Genomic DNA, 16,451 nt, shown 5'->3' with positions numbered 1-16,451 from the left:
ACTTCTTAAATGTAACATGCATATTATAGAGATATGTTCATGAAAGAGCTAATGTCAGCTTCAGCTTTCCATAAAGTGTCTTCTTTCTGGTTTGTGCAGAATTTGTGAAGTGATTCTTGGTCCTGTAGCATCATTTGTTCAGTCTTAATGCAATTCTGAAGCTACTGGCACAAGTAAGGAGTCTGTTCCAAACTCTGTTTCACAGCCCCCAAGTTCCTTGCATTGTCTTTGTGTATATTACTTTGCTTAGTGTCTTAATTGTAGCTTAAGGATATTTTGCTTGCAAAGATAGAGGGAAGTCTTAAAAGAGAGAAAGAGATGATGGAAATGGTCTTTTATGAGTTTCCTAACTCAGTGAGATGTTTGGAACTGTCAATTGATAGATCAAAAAGATAGATGTGAGATTGAAGGAAGCCCTGAGAACATAATTTAATTGGCTTAATATGGTTGGAATACTAAAGTTCAGTGGAACTGTGGTGATGGGTATTGGTATTGTAATCAGTCAAGCTTCAAACACTTTCGCCACTCCCAAAATTGGCAAATTGATGAACATTAGGATTTGTGGTGAAAATCCAAAGAAATAAAATGATTAAATTTTCGGTGATTTTAGTCTATCTAAAGTTGTAAATGTATTTTAAAGGGAAAAAAAAGTAGACCCATCTACTTGCCTGATTACCACTGCAGCCTCCAGCCACCAAAAAGAGCAGAGGAAAAGGGTACACTTTCCCAGCCATCAATAACATTGCTACTCCTAGTGTAAAGACCAAGGTCAGCCTGCTGTGTGTACAAGTAATATATAACTTAGATTAAGGTAAGATTCCTAGGTCAGTAGCAAGCATTCAGAAATTAAAGCAACAAATCTTTTATTATTCTAGACTTTGATAATCTGGAATCAAGAACAACTGACACTTAAGAGTGAGGCTGAGAGTATTTGTGTCTCAAATACTCTCAGCATACAGTTTTGAAAAAGATCTTAAAGTGACTTCAGCCACAACCACTTGGTCTGCCACTACCAGTATTTCAGTGTACAACTTTTGCACTGTGCACAATGGCGAGGCGAAGCAGGCGTGGTGCCTTTTGAAATTGGCACTACAATGGCCGGATCCTCTCCCTGATTTTTGACTTCCCTACTCCTTAACGCTGATCGTCCAGCTCCATTTGAGAAACTCCCTGCCCTTCTCCTAATTTTCTGCCACTTCCACCTCCACCCCTTTCCCGCTGGGACACAGCCACCTTGGCATTCCGCCCTGGGCATCGGTTAGCGCTTCCTGTCCAGAAGGGACTTATCCTTCCATCTTCACCCGCAGGGACGTGCATCTTTTCCTTGCAAGGCGATTTCAGGGCTGGAAGACGGGCGAACGAGCTCCTCGGCCGTATTTGGAGTTGACATCGGGCCTTGCCGCCCAGGGAAGCTCGCGGTGACAGGCAAAACCGCCGAGGGAGAAGGGATTTCGGAGTGCGGTCTTGGGAACGAGAGCGCGGCGGCGGCGGCAGCAGCACATTTCCTGCCGTAGCGGCGGTTTCTCACCATGGGCCGCCGAAAACCCCGCCGATCCCCCAAACGGAGGGTCGGTGGGTCGGTCGGAGGACCTCTCCTCAGCAGGGAGCACCCGTCCACGGCCTTTGCGCGCCGAAGCCTTCAGTATAGCCAAGCTTGGAACACCTCCGTGAGGGAGCGCCCCAAAGACCGCGGCCTGCCGTCTGGACTCGTCTGGCCGGCGCCTGGAAGCTCCCTCGCAGAGTCGAGACCGACCATCGCTTTGCGGCCTGAGCCCGACTGTCTTCGGAGCAAGGCGGGCGTCGCCTTCCCAGAACTTTAAGCCAGCCGGGATAACCCTGCCTGCGCCCTCCCGCTCGCCTCCGCACAACACCTGCTGGCGTGGTTGGCGAGCCTGCATTTCCTGCCGGCGCCCTCCTCCTCCTCCTCCTCCGCCTCGGCCCTGCCCGGCTCTCCCACCCCGCCCCACGGGCGTCCTCTAGTGCATCACGCGGGCCGGAGCGCTCCGAGCTCTGGTCCCGCGCCAACTGCAGCTGCTGGTGGGTTTCCCCAGCCTGGATTCCTACTTGTCAGGCAGGCCGGGTGGGAGGAACTCCAATCCGTTTGGAAAAGCAATTAAAGTGCCTCCGAAGCCAAGGGAGGGAAGGGGATCGATGATGCAGGGAAGGGGGTTGCGCTGCAGCCTGGGTCTGGGCAGTGCCGTGGTCCCGGCTGCGCGGCGTTCATTCGCCTCGGAAAGCGCTCGCCTCCTCCGCCTCGCCCGCCCGCTCGCGCGTGCCCTAATCCCCGGCAGCTGCGCTCCCTCCCGCCGATCAATAAGCCTTTCACTTTTTGCCTCTTGTTTGTTCCGTGGGGAGCGGGATCAATAGGAGGAGGGGGCGTCTCCTCCTCGCTTCCGCTTCTCCTTCTTCCGCCGCTCCTTCTCCAATTAAGACAGTTCTGGAGCCTGCGGGGGGGGTGCGGGGGGGTGGGTGTCGTGTGTGCCGCCGCTGTCCATTGGACCCGGTACCAACCGACGACACGCGAGGAGCTCCTGCCTGCCCGTCTCCGTCCCTCTCAACTTTTCCTCTCTTCTTCCTCGGCGTTGGCGAGGAGGCGTCGGAAGGTCCGCGGAGATGGAAGGTAGGAGGAATTAGCCGGGCAGCTGCTTTGGGCACCTGAAGGGACTCCCCGGAGGAAGTGGGTGTCAGGCACGGAGTGAGAGCCAGGGAGTCTGTCTGAGAAGCTCCCGCAGCCGACAGCAGCAGCAGCAGCAGCAGCAACAGCGGCAGCCTCGATCTCTGGTTCCTTTGCTCCTTTCCTTGGCATAGACTTTGCCAGCTTGCGAGTGATTCAAACAAGTGGCTCTAGCAGCACTTTGGAGTGGTGGCTCTGGCAATCCAAGCTCTGGCTTCTATCTTCCGCTAGCTCTCCCCACTACACCCTGCTTTTTTTCTTTTTTTTTTCAAAAAAAAAAAAATGAGGATGAAATAATGTTGACATGCCTTGAATTATTAAGTATCCCCTGGATTTTATTAGCACATGATGCCTAAATGCTGCCTGTATCTGGTGGGGTCTTAACCGGGCGTGCAGAGGAGCGGCACACACAGCGGCACAGGGAGCGGCGGGCAGCTCTGACAGCTGGGCTTGTGCAGATAAGCAAACGGAAGCACCAGAAGATCACTAGTGAGACAAGAGGAAAGCTGCGTTCAGAAGCTTCTGAGAGACTGGGGCCCGATTCCCCAGTCGTCCTCCTCCTCCTCCTCCTCCCTGGTTGGGTTTACTAATTTAGGGGCGTCCTGCAGCAGCCAGGGGTAACCGGCCGGTGCGGGGCACCTCAGGCTTCCACTGCCTCCCCTCACTGGGGAGGTAGCGTGCTGCCTGGTGCCTCGGCACAGATGCCGATTGAGATTGTCTGCAAAATCAAATTTGCAGAGGAGGATGAGAAGCAGGCGGCGAAAGAGGAAGGGGACAAGGAGAGCTTGCTAGAGGAGCCTAGCCGGCCACACCATCCTGACCTGGCCGCCTTTGCTGGCACCAGCACCCTGCACGGCCTGGCTCATATTTGCCGCTCAGGGCAACTGGGGGTCCGGCAGGCCCTCTGGGCACTTGCATTTGTGGCCTCTTTGGCCTTTTTCTTGTATCAGGCAGCTCGGTCAGCACTCTTCTACCTGGAGCATCCGCATGTCACCACCCTGGGCGAGGAGGCTACCCAAAAGATGGTCTTCCCAGCCGTCACCATTTGCAACATCAACCGTTTCCGTCATTCGGCGCTTACAGACGCCGATATCTTTCACCTAGCCAACATGACTGGATTGCCACCCAAGGACCGTGATGGACACAAGGCCTCTGACCTGCTCTACCCTGACCCAGACATGGGTGACATTGTCAACCGCACTGGGCATCAACTTGATGACATGCTGAAGAACTGCAGCTTTAGTGGTGAGAATTGCTCTGCAGAAAACTTCACAGTGGTGAGTATCTGTTCTGACTTCCCCGTGTTCTTCTTGTGCTTTTTTTTTGGCATTAATGTCTTGTCAGTATCCAAGTTTACATCAAGGCTGAGGTTGCATCTTAAGTATCAGTCTGAAAAAGAAGAGTAGATTTGGTACAAGTGCTACCCGAACATCTGGGAACTTGGGACACTGGATGAAATATGCATGAGATAATATACGAAAGAAAAAAAGGATGACCTAGGCATAAGCAGGCTGGACATTATAGGAACATCCTGGATAACTCTTACTTTGTTTTAATAGATAGCCACTGAGAGTGAGGAAGCAAGAGCTGATAATCCTGTAAATTACAAGGGAAGACCATAAGGTCTCAGATATTTAAAGATATGAGATGCCCAGATGGGTACTGAATACGCTTAGGGATTCCTGCATTTTTCTGCTCCTTAAGTGCTTTTCCCAGTTTCAAACAAACTGTACTCCCAGTTCAGTGCCCATTGTAGCAGTGGCATTTTCCAGGCCAAGGTGGCATGGCAGTCACTCTGCCATCTTCTCTCTTGGCACGTTCTGGCATGGTATTGACTGCATTATCTGAGAAGCTTCCTACTGGGTGGAATGAGCCAGCCCTGTGCTTGCTTGATATTGGGTCTGAAAATCACAAATCCCCGCTGTGGTTTGGGGAAATAAATGTGCTGAGCGGGCGGAATACCTGATGGGACCCTTTTCAGACCATAATGACTCTGGAAATGAGCTGCTTCTCTCCTGCGGACATGGGAGACTGCTTTGCCTTCTGATCACCGTGTGCGTGTTGCCGGGGGGTGGGGGGGTGGTATTAAAAGGAGGAGTGTGCCGAACAAGAAGAAATATAAATGGAGAGATGGGGAGAAAATGACCCATGCCTATGCATAATAAGCACACATACTAGGTGGGTCAAAGATCAGCTTCTAGGCTCCTGCTTGCTGTTGTCATCTGGTCTCAAAGTCTGAGCTATGAAAGTGCATGTCAGATTTGGCAGAGGAATACAAGGCAGGAGCTGGCTAAAGATAGATGACAACTTTGGTCCAGAGTTATCAATGGTTGTTTAAAGTGCTTGGTTGCATGAGCCTCATGTAAGCTGTGTCAGAACCCCTATTGCTGGAAAGAACCAGCAATACGAAGTATGAATTCTGCTCTGTAGCCTGCCATCAAAATACTGAGGTGAAATTGCACAAACTGCATATTAGTCAGATTAAGCCCTGCCCGCTCAGACCACCACCATCCCAATTCCTCAGGCTTCACATTTGCATCTGGATCTCCTGATTATTTACTTGAAATGGTTGTTATTCTTGAAATGCAACCACAGAGTCTGCCAATTTCTTCAGCAGTTTGAGAGAGGAGGACCGAGAGGGTGTTTAACACACCTCTCAGTTCTGTTTTCCTGGTTTAGATCTGCCCTTCAATCCAGCTGTTGTTGGTCCCACAAAGGAAATTCTCAGGCGTGCATTTCCCCTCTATGGGGCCAACAGTCGATCAGGAAGGAGTTTATTCTTTTTTTCTTTCCTTGATGCAATGAATTAAGTCTCCGTTTCTTTCCCAAGTGCCGGTCCAGAGAAATTGGCAGTTCCTAAGGCTGCATTTCATTAAAACACCATCAATCAATGAAACAACCAACCAACACTATTATTAGGAAATCTAGTCATGGTTCTCCTTAAATAAGGTGTCCTTTGGCCCTGAGATTTAAATGTCTGATTCAGAACTAATGTCTGCTCTTATGCAGCAGAAGACTTGTGCAGTTCTGGGGGCATTGCGTGTTGTGGGAAGCTGTTGAGGGAAGGGTATGTCCCATCCATGGAATCCGTGTGCCAAAGACATGGCGTTTAATGAGTGGCTTTAGGAGGACAGGTAGGAGGATATGGGGACGAGAGATTCCCTTTACTTTTTTGGCCATTCTAGCTGTAGTATTAAATTTGGCTCTCGGTTACTTTGGAGTGGGAGGGCCATGAATAGAAATAACAGGTGTAAGGCATGGGGAAGATGAGTATGTATCTAGTAGCAAGGTACAGAAAGATCACTGAAAGGGTCCAGCTTCCCTTCGGAAGAAGCGCAGCTGCTGCTTCTGCTACTTACCGTCGCTGTGACCACTTCACTGCTAAGCTGACGGCTGCACCAGTCTTTGCCTCTCCTGATGAATCCCCTTTAAAGAACCTGTAAGTAAGAGCTGTGCTTGGTAAATGATCTCCCTCTATTTAGCGTCACAAATTCACATTCTTTATGGGATGGCAAATTAAAGAGCCGCTGGGAAGATTCCCCAGCGTAAGCATCTTGTGTGCAGTAAAGCCCAGCCTGTGTAGTAAATCTTAGCGGGCTTTGCCCGCTCCTGAGCCACGCTGGCCGCCTGATCTCTTTAGATGCATGGGGAATGAACGGCTACGGAAGGGGAGTCCTCAACCACTTACCCTGCACCTCCTCTTTCCTGGTGATGTTGTGAATGCATCTGTGCGTGAACTCAGTGGCTTAGACTCCTCAAACTGTGCTAAGCAGGGTCCTTCCTCCCCCCTCTGCCCCCCCCCACACTCTCACACACCAACTGCTGTTTGGTCTGTGCCGGGAAAATCAATTGGTTCTTTGTATTCTACTGGAGAGGAGATTCCCTGGCAGCCATGCATTAGCTGAGGGAAGTGTTCTGCTTTGGTCTCATCCTGTCCCAGTCCCTGTGCAGCAGCAAGGATCACAGGCGAACCATTTGGTTTAGCCATTAACCCCTTCAGGATCAGTTTGCAACACTTTCCAGCCAGCTGTTTTGGTTGTTACCAAATGTGTATGTTTTCTAACCTTGATTTCTTGCCCTGGAAGCATCTGTATTATGAGTGGATCTGAACTTCACATTACTCATTTTCTTAAATAGGAGCATTCCACCCCTACTCAGTGGCCATCGTATTTACAGGACAAGCAGTCTGCTTCCCATTGGGGCAAGACTGCATTTTTCCTCGATGGAATGCTGGAGTACAAAGCCTCTCACAGATACAAGGTGGAGAGGCTATCACGGCAGATCACAAGGAAGTGGTAAAGGGGAAAGTGCAAATGAAGTTTTATGGAGATGTGCTGGAGGAAATAAGCTCAGCCACACCAAGTGTGCACACTCAAAAGAACAATTACCCAGCTGGCATCTGCTCTGCAGGGATTCCACTTCCAGCACTTGGAGGGGAAGCTAATGTATTTCTTAAAAAATGGAGTCAATGTCAAAGGTTCTTTGGCAAGGGCAATTGTTTTCTTTTTAGATTTCATGCCGCTGGTCTTACCTCCCTCCCTGGAAGAGGTTGTGAGGTAGATCGCCACTTTCCCCTTTGCATCCTGTTTCTTTGACCTTGGTATTTGAAGGCCATGAGAGGGGAGAAAGAAAAGCATCTGGGATATGCGACATCTAGCCACAATGGGGGTGTGTATGGAAGTGAGGAATATGCTGGAACTATTTAATTCCGCAAGACAGGTTTGCAATGGTGTCCAAAGGGTTGGACGAGAGCTTGAATTGAAAAGCAAGGAGGGCTGCGATTCTGACAGAGGAAAGCCACCAGTTAAAGGATTGTGCTCTCCAGAATTTCCAAGGAAGTCAATGGTGATGCAGTAGGTCTCTTTGCTTGGGTTTCCTTAAGCAACGTCTTGATTGGAGCTTGAAGACCGAGACGGTGGATCAGTCAGAGAGGGTGTAGGCAGATATTATACTGAAGTATCTCATGTGGAACAGCAAGAGTCACTGCTGGTGCATTTTAGGCTTGAAGCACCCCCCCCCACAAAAAACAAACAAACCAACAACAGCAGCAACACCCAAACACACATACATTTCTGTTTCTCTCCCTGCCCTCCCCCACCTCCCCAGCTGCTGTTGTTCAGCCTGGCTTTGCTGCCTCATTCCCCAGCTGTATAATCAGCGGCACCCCATCTTGATGCTGGGGCTGGCAATGACCTTTCTTCCACAATTGTACTTAATAAATGTCACATTTTCCAGCCTATTTTTACTCTGGGTAAATGAGTTTCCTGTTCTGCCTCCCCCTCCATCTGCTGTCTCCTGCTTGCCCATTTGTGCAGCTCCTTGGCCACCACTATTTGAAGGCAGCACCGCAATCCATTTCCTTAACACAGCCTGCATAATGGAAGGAAAAGTGAGAAAAGGAGCCCATGGGCAGTCCAGACGATGATAGATAGTTAGGAGGAATGAGCAGATTGATTCCTTCAAGCCGGAGAAAGACACCGGTTGCCTAGAGGAAATCACCCTCAAAGAATCTTAGATCGGGCAGATTGGGCAACTTCAGTTTCATGTGGCCCCTGGCCTGGGTTTTTCTAGCAAAGTGGTTTCAGAGGAACCTGTTGCTCTCCTGTCATATTTGGGGGAGGGGGGAGAAATGGAAGTGGGAACAGTCTGCTGTATGTCAACCTATCTCTCTTGTGTGAATCCTTTGTCCTCTTCACCATTCTGCAATCTCTTTCATTTAATATAACCACAGATTTTTGTCCAGGGCTTTGATTGTTTCAAGAGTTTACATCAGTAAATTTTGCATTGCCACATTTGCTTCATTGTCTCCTCTGTCTAGATTTGTGAAAAAGTATTTTGTTAACCTATATCAGCAAAAACTGATATTGATGTCAGTTGCCCTTATGTCTCTGCATCCCATCATGAAGGTCTGCTTTTCCATTTCATATTTATTTCTCCATTTTCTCTGGGAATTCAGGACAACATACGTTCTTCTCTCTCCTGAATCCCCTGCAAATTTACTCACATAATTATCCACTGAGATACGTTAGTCCTGTAAACATTTAATTATTTTACTTAAAAATTTTATATACCACTTTCTGTTAAAAATCCAGAAGTGATTTACAAGATCGAAAGCATCTGATTAATCCAAGTTCATGTCTCAATCTTGGGTTCATAGAGAGACATATTCCAGAAGATGAGTGCTGCAAAAGATGTTAGCAAAAATGGCAAGGTGCTGCATGTCACTTTATAGGAGTATTATATTTTGTATACATTTTATTTAATATAATAACATTTTATTGCAGCATCAAGTCTACTTCATCAGATGTACAGCATGAATCTGTCCATTCTTTGAAGGCTTCTTAAGCATAAAAAAAAATTTTTTTAAGCCACAATACATTGTTATCCTACCACACATACTGTTTGTCTCCATCCTAAGACAATTACATGAGTTCCAATTGCAATTAAGATCTACAATGTATTCATTGATTAATGTGATTGCATGGCTATACTGTTAACATATTCTAACATTCAGTGTTCTGTGTTTAAAGTAAAAGGTTAGAAATGTGGGGTTTTTTTCTTACTCTTCCTAGCCTTTAAACAATAATGTTTTGAACACCCCTAAATTCTTGTGCTGTGCAACTCATTTCTGTACCTGCATTTATTCACACTTGCAAGCATGTACCACTGGTTATTCAAGCCTGATCATTCTTCTTCTCAAAGACTTTACTTGGTTCTTTGATTGGAATTCAGTCACAGAATGACGTAAATTAATAAAATCTTCCAATTACTCCACAATAGTTCCATTTAATAGCTTGTTTGGCTGTAGAGTCAGCAAGTGGCAATTCCAAACAAGTGAGCTTTTTCTTTTAGCATAGGAGGCAAGGATATATATATGGCTTGCGCTTTCTTTATGTTTCCTCCCTTCCCTGCAATTCTTGCCTTGTTCTTGTTTGGCTCCACAGTCAATCGCTTCTGACAGTTGTTGGGTCTTGCCGGATCAGACTAATTCATTAGCCTCACACGTGCCATTATTTTGCAGGAAAGAAAAGGTGAAGAGGCCATCATCCTTATAACTAGAGGCTGCACCTTATCTGCCCCTAAGCCACCACTCAGTTATTTAGGAATTGGGGCGGGAAGGAGAGAGCGAAAGGCATCGGAGCAAAGCTGTAGCCGCAGAAAGGTGCCTAGTCTTGGCTCTGCAGTGAGAGAAGGCTGTGCTCCATCCATCAGAGCTGCCCGCAGGCTGGAAAATGCTAATAAGCAACCAACAAAGAGAGGGGATCTGTGTCCAAAGCATCTGAATAAGTAACCAGTCCCAGGAGCTGATGTAGCCTATAGGCCTCTGCACCCCCTTGCTCAGCTCAACTAATCAATTTTGCTTCTCTGCAAAGGTCCTTTCTGGGTAGGGAATGTTCAGCTTCTGATTCTGATCACCAGGAAAGCCCTGTGCAGCCTAGAGCTTCCCCAGACTTCCTAACAGAAAACAGCTTTTACAACGAAGGTATCCCATCTTCGTCATTGGAGAGTTGCTTTGATTTCCTTGTTATTTCATACATCTCTGGCAGCAATTGTATTCTAGCAGGCTGTCGATAGATGCATTGTGAGGTCTTGATGTGGACTCTGCTGAAGAACGCTGTGACAGATGTGAGGCTACTGTCCCAGCCACCGTATTTTCAAACTCTGCCTTATTTTGAATGCACCCTATTCCTGTTCCTATTCCTGTTCATGGCTCTAAAGCAGGGGCCTCCAAACTTGGCAACTTTAAGACTTGTGGACTTCAATTCCCAGAATTAAAGTTGCCAGGTTTGGAGGCCCCTGCTCTAAAGGTTAATCCATTGAGGAGGAAGGACTAAAGTGCTTTGTCTGAACCCTGCATGAGGCTGAAGAACAAGTATGCTATTTTGAGTTTTCTTAATTGACTTTCTAATTATGCGTAGGCCTTTCCTTCTTCTGTATACCATAAGGCAATGGAAAACCTAATTGCAAAGAAGTTTGCTGCTATTGAGAGCCTGCACTTCTCTCTGGACAACCAGGAAAGTAACTGCCATAGACAACAGTAGTCTATGGGTTTCACAATATCATTGAGATTTTGATGGATTTTTTTGGAGATACACCCCATGTCCAGTTTAGGATTAGCAAAAATGTAAGTGATGAAGGCTCTCAAGAGACTTCCCTTGCAGCTGCATGGAACTGACTGGGCTCTCCCTTTCTTTCCCCCACCTCTGCGGAGTTAAAAGCTGGCATAGCCCCCATCTCCTGACAGATATGAATTGTTCCCCAGGAGCAGTTAATTAACTAGGGCAGGAGCGCAACCAGCCTTGGGAGACCAAAAGCCTCATTAACTTCCAAGGAGAGGGGGCGAAATGGTTGGCTGGAAATGTTGGGGCATTTTTCTTCCAGGACATATGTAAGCTGGGTTAGAATATGCCCTGTTGGGCAAGGATCCAAGTCTTTGTCCATGACAGCAGAATAGAAGAGGCCCTTGCCCTTGCCTCTCCATTCTGTTTTCCTTACTCGCAACCGCACATGGAGGAGAAATCTCAGGCATAGAACAAGAGATACTTGATCTTGAGATTCCACAAGGAATCCAAGAAAAAGACCACAGAGAAATCCTGGATTGGCTATGAGTTTTGGCTTACAAGTTTTTGGTGCCTTTGAGTCAGTGTTGATTCCTAGCAACGACTGGACTAGTCCCAGAAGTTTTCATGGAAACATTTCTGGAAGTGGTTTGCCATTGAGTGACTGGCTCAAGTCACCCAGTTGGCTTTGTGAAACTCACAGTTTCATGGTCTTTATCTTGGTAGTTTAACCACTACTCCAAACAGGGTCTTAAGAAAGGAATTGGCAAAGAGTGAATCCTTGCTTGAGAACATTTGCCCAGCCCAGAAAGAAGCACAGTCAAGAGCAGAGATGCCAGCAGGCATAGCTCCATGCCTATGATTGAGATCAGATTGCTGCCATACATAAAAAAGCTATCTTCCTAATTATATTTAATGAATTGACTTTAAAAGCTCTTATGCTGTTATCTGGGTTAATTTAATATTACACACTTAATAAGCCTGTCTGTAATACTATCAGGGCGTATATGAGTACTAGGCCTAAGGAGCCTCCTTGATGCTACTCTTTCTGTTCCCTCTTTGAGGGAAGTAGCCCTATGCAGCTGTGTTTACCTGCCCACCCGTTGGGGACAAGAAGCAACCTGAAGCTCTAGCCTGGAGCTGATGTCTCTTGCCTTTCCCATAATTGCCAGACCTTAAATTGTGCTGTCGTGGGAATACCTACAACTGAGGAAGAATCAGTCAGGCGACAGGAAAACTGGTAAGCTTAGGTTGCCACTGAAAAGGTCCCCAGTTTGATTCTCCCTTAAACTCCTCAGGGAAATTTCTCTGAGGAAAAGTATACTTTGTGATTTTCTACAAGCGGAATAAAACTACTCTGAAATCTTTGGAGGTCTGTTGAATTATGTTTTAGCTCTGGGGACCTCCCATTTCACCTACAGATAGAATCTGTTTTCTTAACAGAATGGCATCAGACTCCTTCTGATTTCCCTAGGAATTATACTTGGTTTAGGACTTATGGCTTGGGGGTTTTCTGGACTGAGTGATAGTCCACTTAGTTGACGTTTGGTTTGGTTTTGGTTTTGGTTTTGGTTTTGGTTTTGGTTTTGGTTTGGTTTGGTTTGGTTTGGTCCTAAATCAAAAGACAACAACTTAAATCCCTCCCAATATTGCTGAACTATTACCAGACCTTGGATCTGAGAGTAGTTATGCAGCTTGCAAGAGACTGTAAGTTACCAACACCCGCCCCAAGCCCAGAAAGTAGGAAAAAATTAGGAGTGCACAGTATCTACTTTCTGTCAATTCACTGTTTTATTTTTACAAGGTGAAAATCCGAGAAGTCCAGATAATGTCTGCATAGGTCCTCTTCTATTCACAAGAAGTGTTCTTTTGGCCCCAACATGGCTTTTGAAAGTCCATGGAAATAGACCAGGTTGCTCCCTGGATCACTTTCTAGCTTGGCAGTTTGGGTAGTTTGCTCACTCGCTCGCTTACTCCCAGCCATTTCTCACCCCTGTCTCTTTCCAGTTGCCAAGGGAGGGCATAGAGGGCCTTTTCTCTTGGCAGATGGCTGCCTTCTGGGGTCAAGGCCACAGGCTTCAGGTTACAGAAACACTGTCATTGTATCTTCTGTTAGGTCACTTTAGTATATGTCAAATGCCAGAAAAGCTTCTTAGGATGGACAACATGCTGTTTCTCTCTTAAAAGAACAATAAAAACACCATGGCTGAGAACAGTAACTACTTGGTCAAAGAGTTGGTACATTTCTTTTCAGTGTAGGGAAACAGTGATGGAGAGCCACTTCCAGATAAATTGGAAAATGATATCCCTTCACAATACTTCGGGAATTGAAAAAAAAGAAAAAAAATACACAGCCAGTGAAGCTAGAGGGCACTTATTGCCCATTAAAGATCTACCCTTTTTAAAACTTCAGTCTCCTTTTTCGCAACTTGCCATGTCACAATGGCAGGTGCTCAGAGCGTATCCGAGGGGACTGGCAATGGCTCTGTCATATGTGGGATGAGTAATTTTGGGAACTGCCAGAGTGAATGCCGTGAAAGATGGTGTGCATTTATTTAAGCCCAACCAGGACTTGAAGGGATTAGAGCAGACAGAAATGTATTTTCCTTCCAGTCATGTATTTTTGCATGGAGTAAGGTAGAGTGGAGCAATGTTTTCATCTGAACTGGATCAGAATGTATTGCTAACCTGTGATTTCAGAATCAGAATGGAGCTGGAAGGTACCTTGGAGGTCTTCTAGTCCAGCCCCCTGCTCAAGCAGGAGACACTTCAGATAGGTGGCTGTCCAATCTCTTCTTAAAAACCTCCAGTGATGGAGCACCTACAACTTCGCTTTAAAGGGTTTGGGGCTTACATAGACCTGTCTGCTTCTCTTTTTCTCGTGTCCCCTTCTTTCCTGGTTTGCAGCATATTTTGATTTGTCCTTTCAGATTTGAAACCATCATTTGCCTTGGTCCTACAAAGACTGAAAATCGCACTTTGAGTTAGTGGATGAATGGAAGAAAGAATATTTCAACCCCTTTGTAACTCATTTCTTATGTAACACCAAAACAATGGTTTGAACCACTGCCAGATAGAGACATTCTTCCACATTTTACTCTACCAATTTTTATTCGGTTTGACAAAAGACAATTTGCTTAATTGTCTTTTCAAAAGAGAAAATAATTTTAGAGAAATTCCCATGGACCCGTGTGGTATTTTTGCAGTTACTTAATTATGAGGTGACCAAGGAATGTGTCTGAGCGTTCATTCCACAAATCTCTCCTATTCCTTCTTGTGTTTCCCCCATTTCAGCTAAATCCCAAGGGAACACAGCAGACAGAATTCCTCCACTGGGTTTTTTTTAAAGCAATAATACTGTCACTGCTAAGAGGGAGTCTTGCCCTTGAGAAATTTATAGGAGTTTTGAGAAACGTGAAACATTTTGAAAGGACAGTGGTTTCCAGCTGTAATTCGAACCAATTAATAGCATTAGATTAGTCATAATGAAACACTAGCCATAAGTTAATCCTGCTGTGTTTCTCTGCGATTTGGATAATTATTTATTATCTTTTATAATTCTGTGACATTATTCCACAATGCTATTGGAATGTGTAAAATAGAGGTTGACAACCTCAGCCTAATTTCAAAGCAAGTGACCAGACCTCTGGCAAGAATAATCTGTTCTGTCTCAAGAAGCTGGTATGACTCAGAGGCGGGTAGAAAAAGAAACATGGTTAGAAAAAGAAACAACAACAAGAGGAAATGGCTATCCACTCTGGACCTATCCTCCATTGCTTTGAGTCAGTCCTAGCCAGCAGACAACCACTGCATCCAAGAGAAGATGAGCTTGGTAGAAACATAGGTCTACATCCTTGGTTTAAAAGAGTGAGAATGAAATAAATGTCAGACGCGTATGGAATCTAAACCTCATGGTGGTCTTATTATAAGAAGTGATGATCATATGAGACAAGTCTCCATAGTTTGTTTCCCTTAAGTGCTGAGTGATTAATAGCATTGTAAGATAAAACAAACTATTCTCATTCTGTTGCTGTACTATAAAAACATGCAGTGGGAATATACACATGCCATGATTCTGGGAAGTAAGCTTGCAACAACTGGGTGATGTTGGCTTTAAAATATTGTACGTCATGTGTGAGGTTTTAGGGGAGAACTGTTAATGTTCATGGTCTTGTGAGTGGGGAATGATTCATGACTTTTGTGTAATTTCCTCATTAACTCAAGACTAATTAAGTAAAGTTTGTTCAATTGTGCAAGATTGGTGCAGATTACTCTACCCTACTCTACCTTACTCTACCCTACCCTACCCTACCCTACCCTACCCTACCCTACCCTACCCTACCCTACCCTACCCTACCCTATACTATACTATACTTTAGTCATCAGCTTACAACAGTTCATTTAGTGACCACTCAGTTACAATGACACTGAAAAAAGTGACTTTTGACCATTTTTCACACTTCTGACCACTGCAGCATTCCCATGGTCGTGTGATCAAAATTGGCAGCTGATTCATATTTATGACGATTGCATTATCCTGAGATCATGTGATCCCCTTTTGTAACCTTCTAACAAGCAAAGTCTATGGGGAAGCCGGATTCATTTAACAACCATGTTACTAATTTAACAACCACAGGGATTAATTTAACTGTGGCAAGAATGGTCATAAAATGGAGCAAAACTCACTTAACAAATGTCTCAGTAACAGAAATTTTGGGCTCAATTGTGGTCGTAAATTGAGGACTACCTGTATACTAATACTAATGTAATTTTTTTTGCATTTGCACTTCTTTTGCACTTCCTCCCTGAGCATGGGGTTGGACTAGAAGACCTTCAAAGTCCCTTCCAATGCTGTTATTCTATTCCTTCCTAGGGCGGACTGGCCCAAGGCCACCCAGCTGGCTTTGTGCCTAAGGCAGGAGACCTATGGCTCCTGATTTCTAGCCCAGTGCCTTAACCACTATACCAAGTTGCTTCTCAAATAACATATTAAAGCTTCCCAAATAAGATACCTGTAATCTATTAGAAGGCAATAGGCACGCATTATTGGTGACTAGGAAATGGACTGAAAATCAGTTGCCAAAAATGCCAGTTACCAATAAGCAACTCCATAGTGGGAAAGTTACCTTTTATCTTCTCTCTGGCCAAGGGCTCTTGTGCAAGTAATTTTATTATCAAATAATAAAAGTGCAAGTTAATAACCCTTTAAATATTAGCTTTTTGTGGATTTTTTAAAATCATTTGGGTATGTATGTATGTATGTATGTATGTATGTATGTATGTATGTATGTATCACTCTTCTTTTCATGAATATTCTTCTTTTAAAGAAAACTATATGATGGCCTTAAAATGCACTGAGCTATGGCTGATTCTCACAGAAGCAGAGAGAATGCAGAAGAAACTGGGAACAGGAAAGTGTCCCCAAGCCTTACCTGATTCAGAGGAGAATGAATAGTGTCTATGTCATCTGGGAGAATTGTGGGGGGGGGGGAGGCATTGAGAAATGTTTTCTGAGAGTGTATCTGTATCACACAGAATTTTGTGCCAAATATTCCCAGCTGCAACTGTGGGCTGAATTTTTGGACTTGGGGCTTCCATTCTTTCAGGATGGAATTTGGTGCAAGGTATCACAACTTGTAAATGCATAGGAGGCAAGCACGTCTCTGAATTAGAGGGTCCCCCCAAATCTCTGGAACTGAGTGTGTGGCGGCGTGTCT

General features: G+C 45.5%; 1 protein-coding gene across 8 annotated transcripts in view; it reads left to right on the top strand.

Moving 5' to 3' along the window:
- Positions 1-16,451, top strand: part of ASIC4 (acid sensing ion channel subunit family member 4) — a 277,599-nt gene that overhangs the window by 174,471 nt on the left and 86,677 nt on the right. Inside the window, exon 1 of one of the 8 annotated variants that reach the window (XM_087883786.1) lies at positions 1,286-3,951. The exons of 4 other annotated variants lie outside the window; for them this stretch is intronic. In XM_087883786.1, the coding sequence (XP_087739912.1) occupies positions 3,376-3,951 (576 nt within the window). In that variant the 5' untranslated portion in view covers positions 1,286-3,375. Of the gene's footprint in view, positions 1-1,285; positions 3,952-16,451 lie in introns of those variants that run through there. 3 more of the 8 variants (XM_034433793.3, XM_034433792.3, XM_087883783.1) reach the window with 3 other exon arrangements.

This window comes from Pantherophis guttatus, chromosome 1 (assembly GCF_059756535.1).
Source record: "Pantherophis guttatus breed Tessera chromosome 1, ASM5975653v1, whole genome shotgun sequence".
Classification (NCBI taxonomy): Eukaryota; Metazoa; Chordata; class Lepidosauria; order Squamata; family Colubridae; genus Pantherophis; species Pantherophis guttatus.
This window is presented reverse-complemented; position numbering and strand designations above follow the sequence as displayed.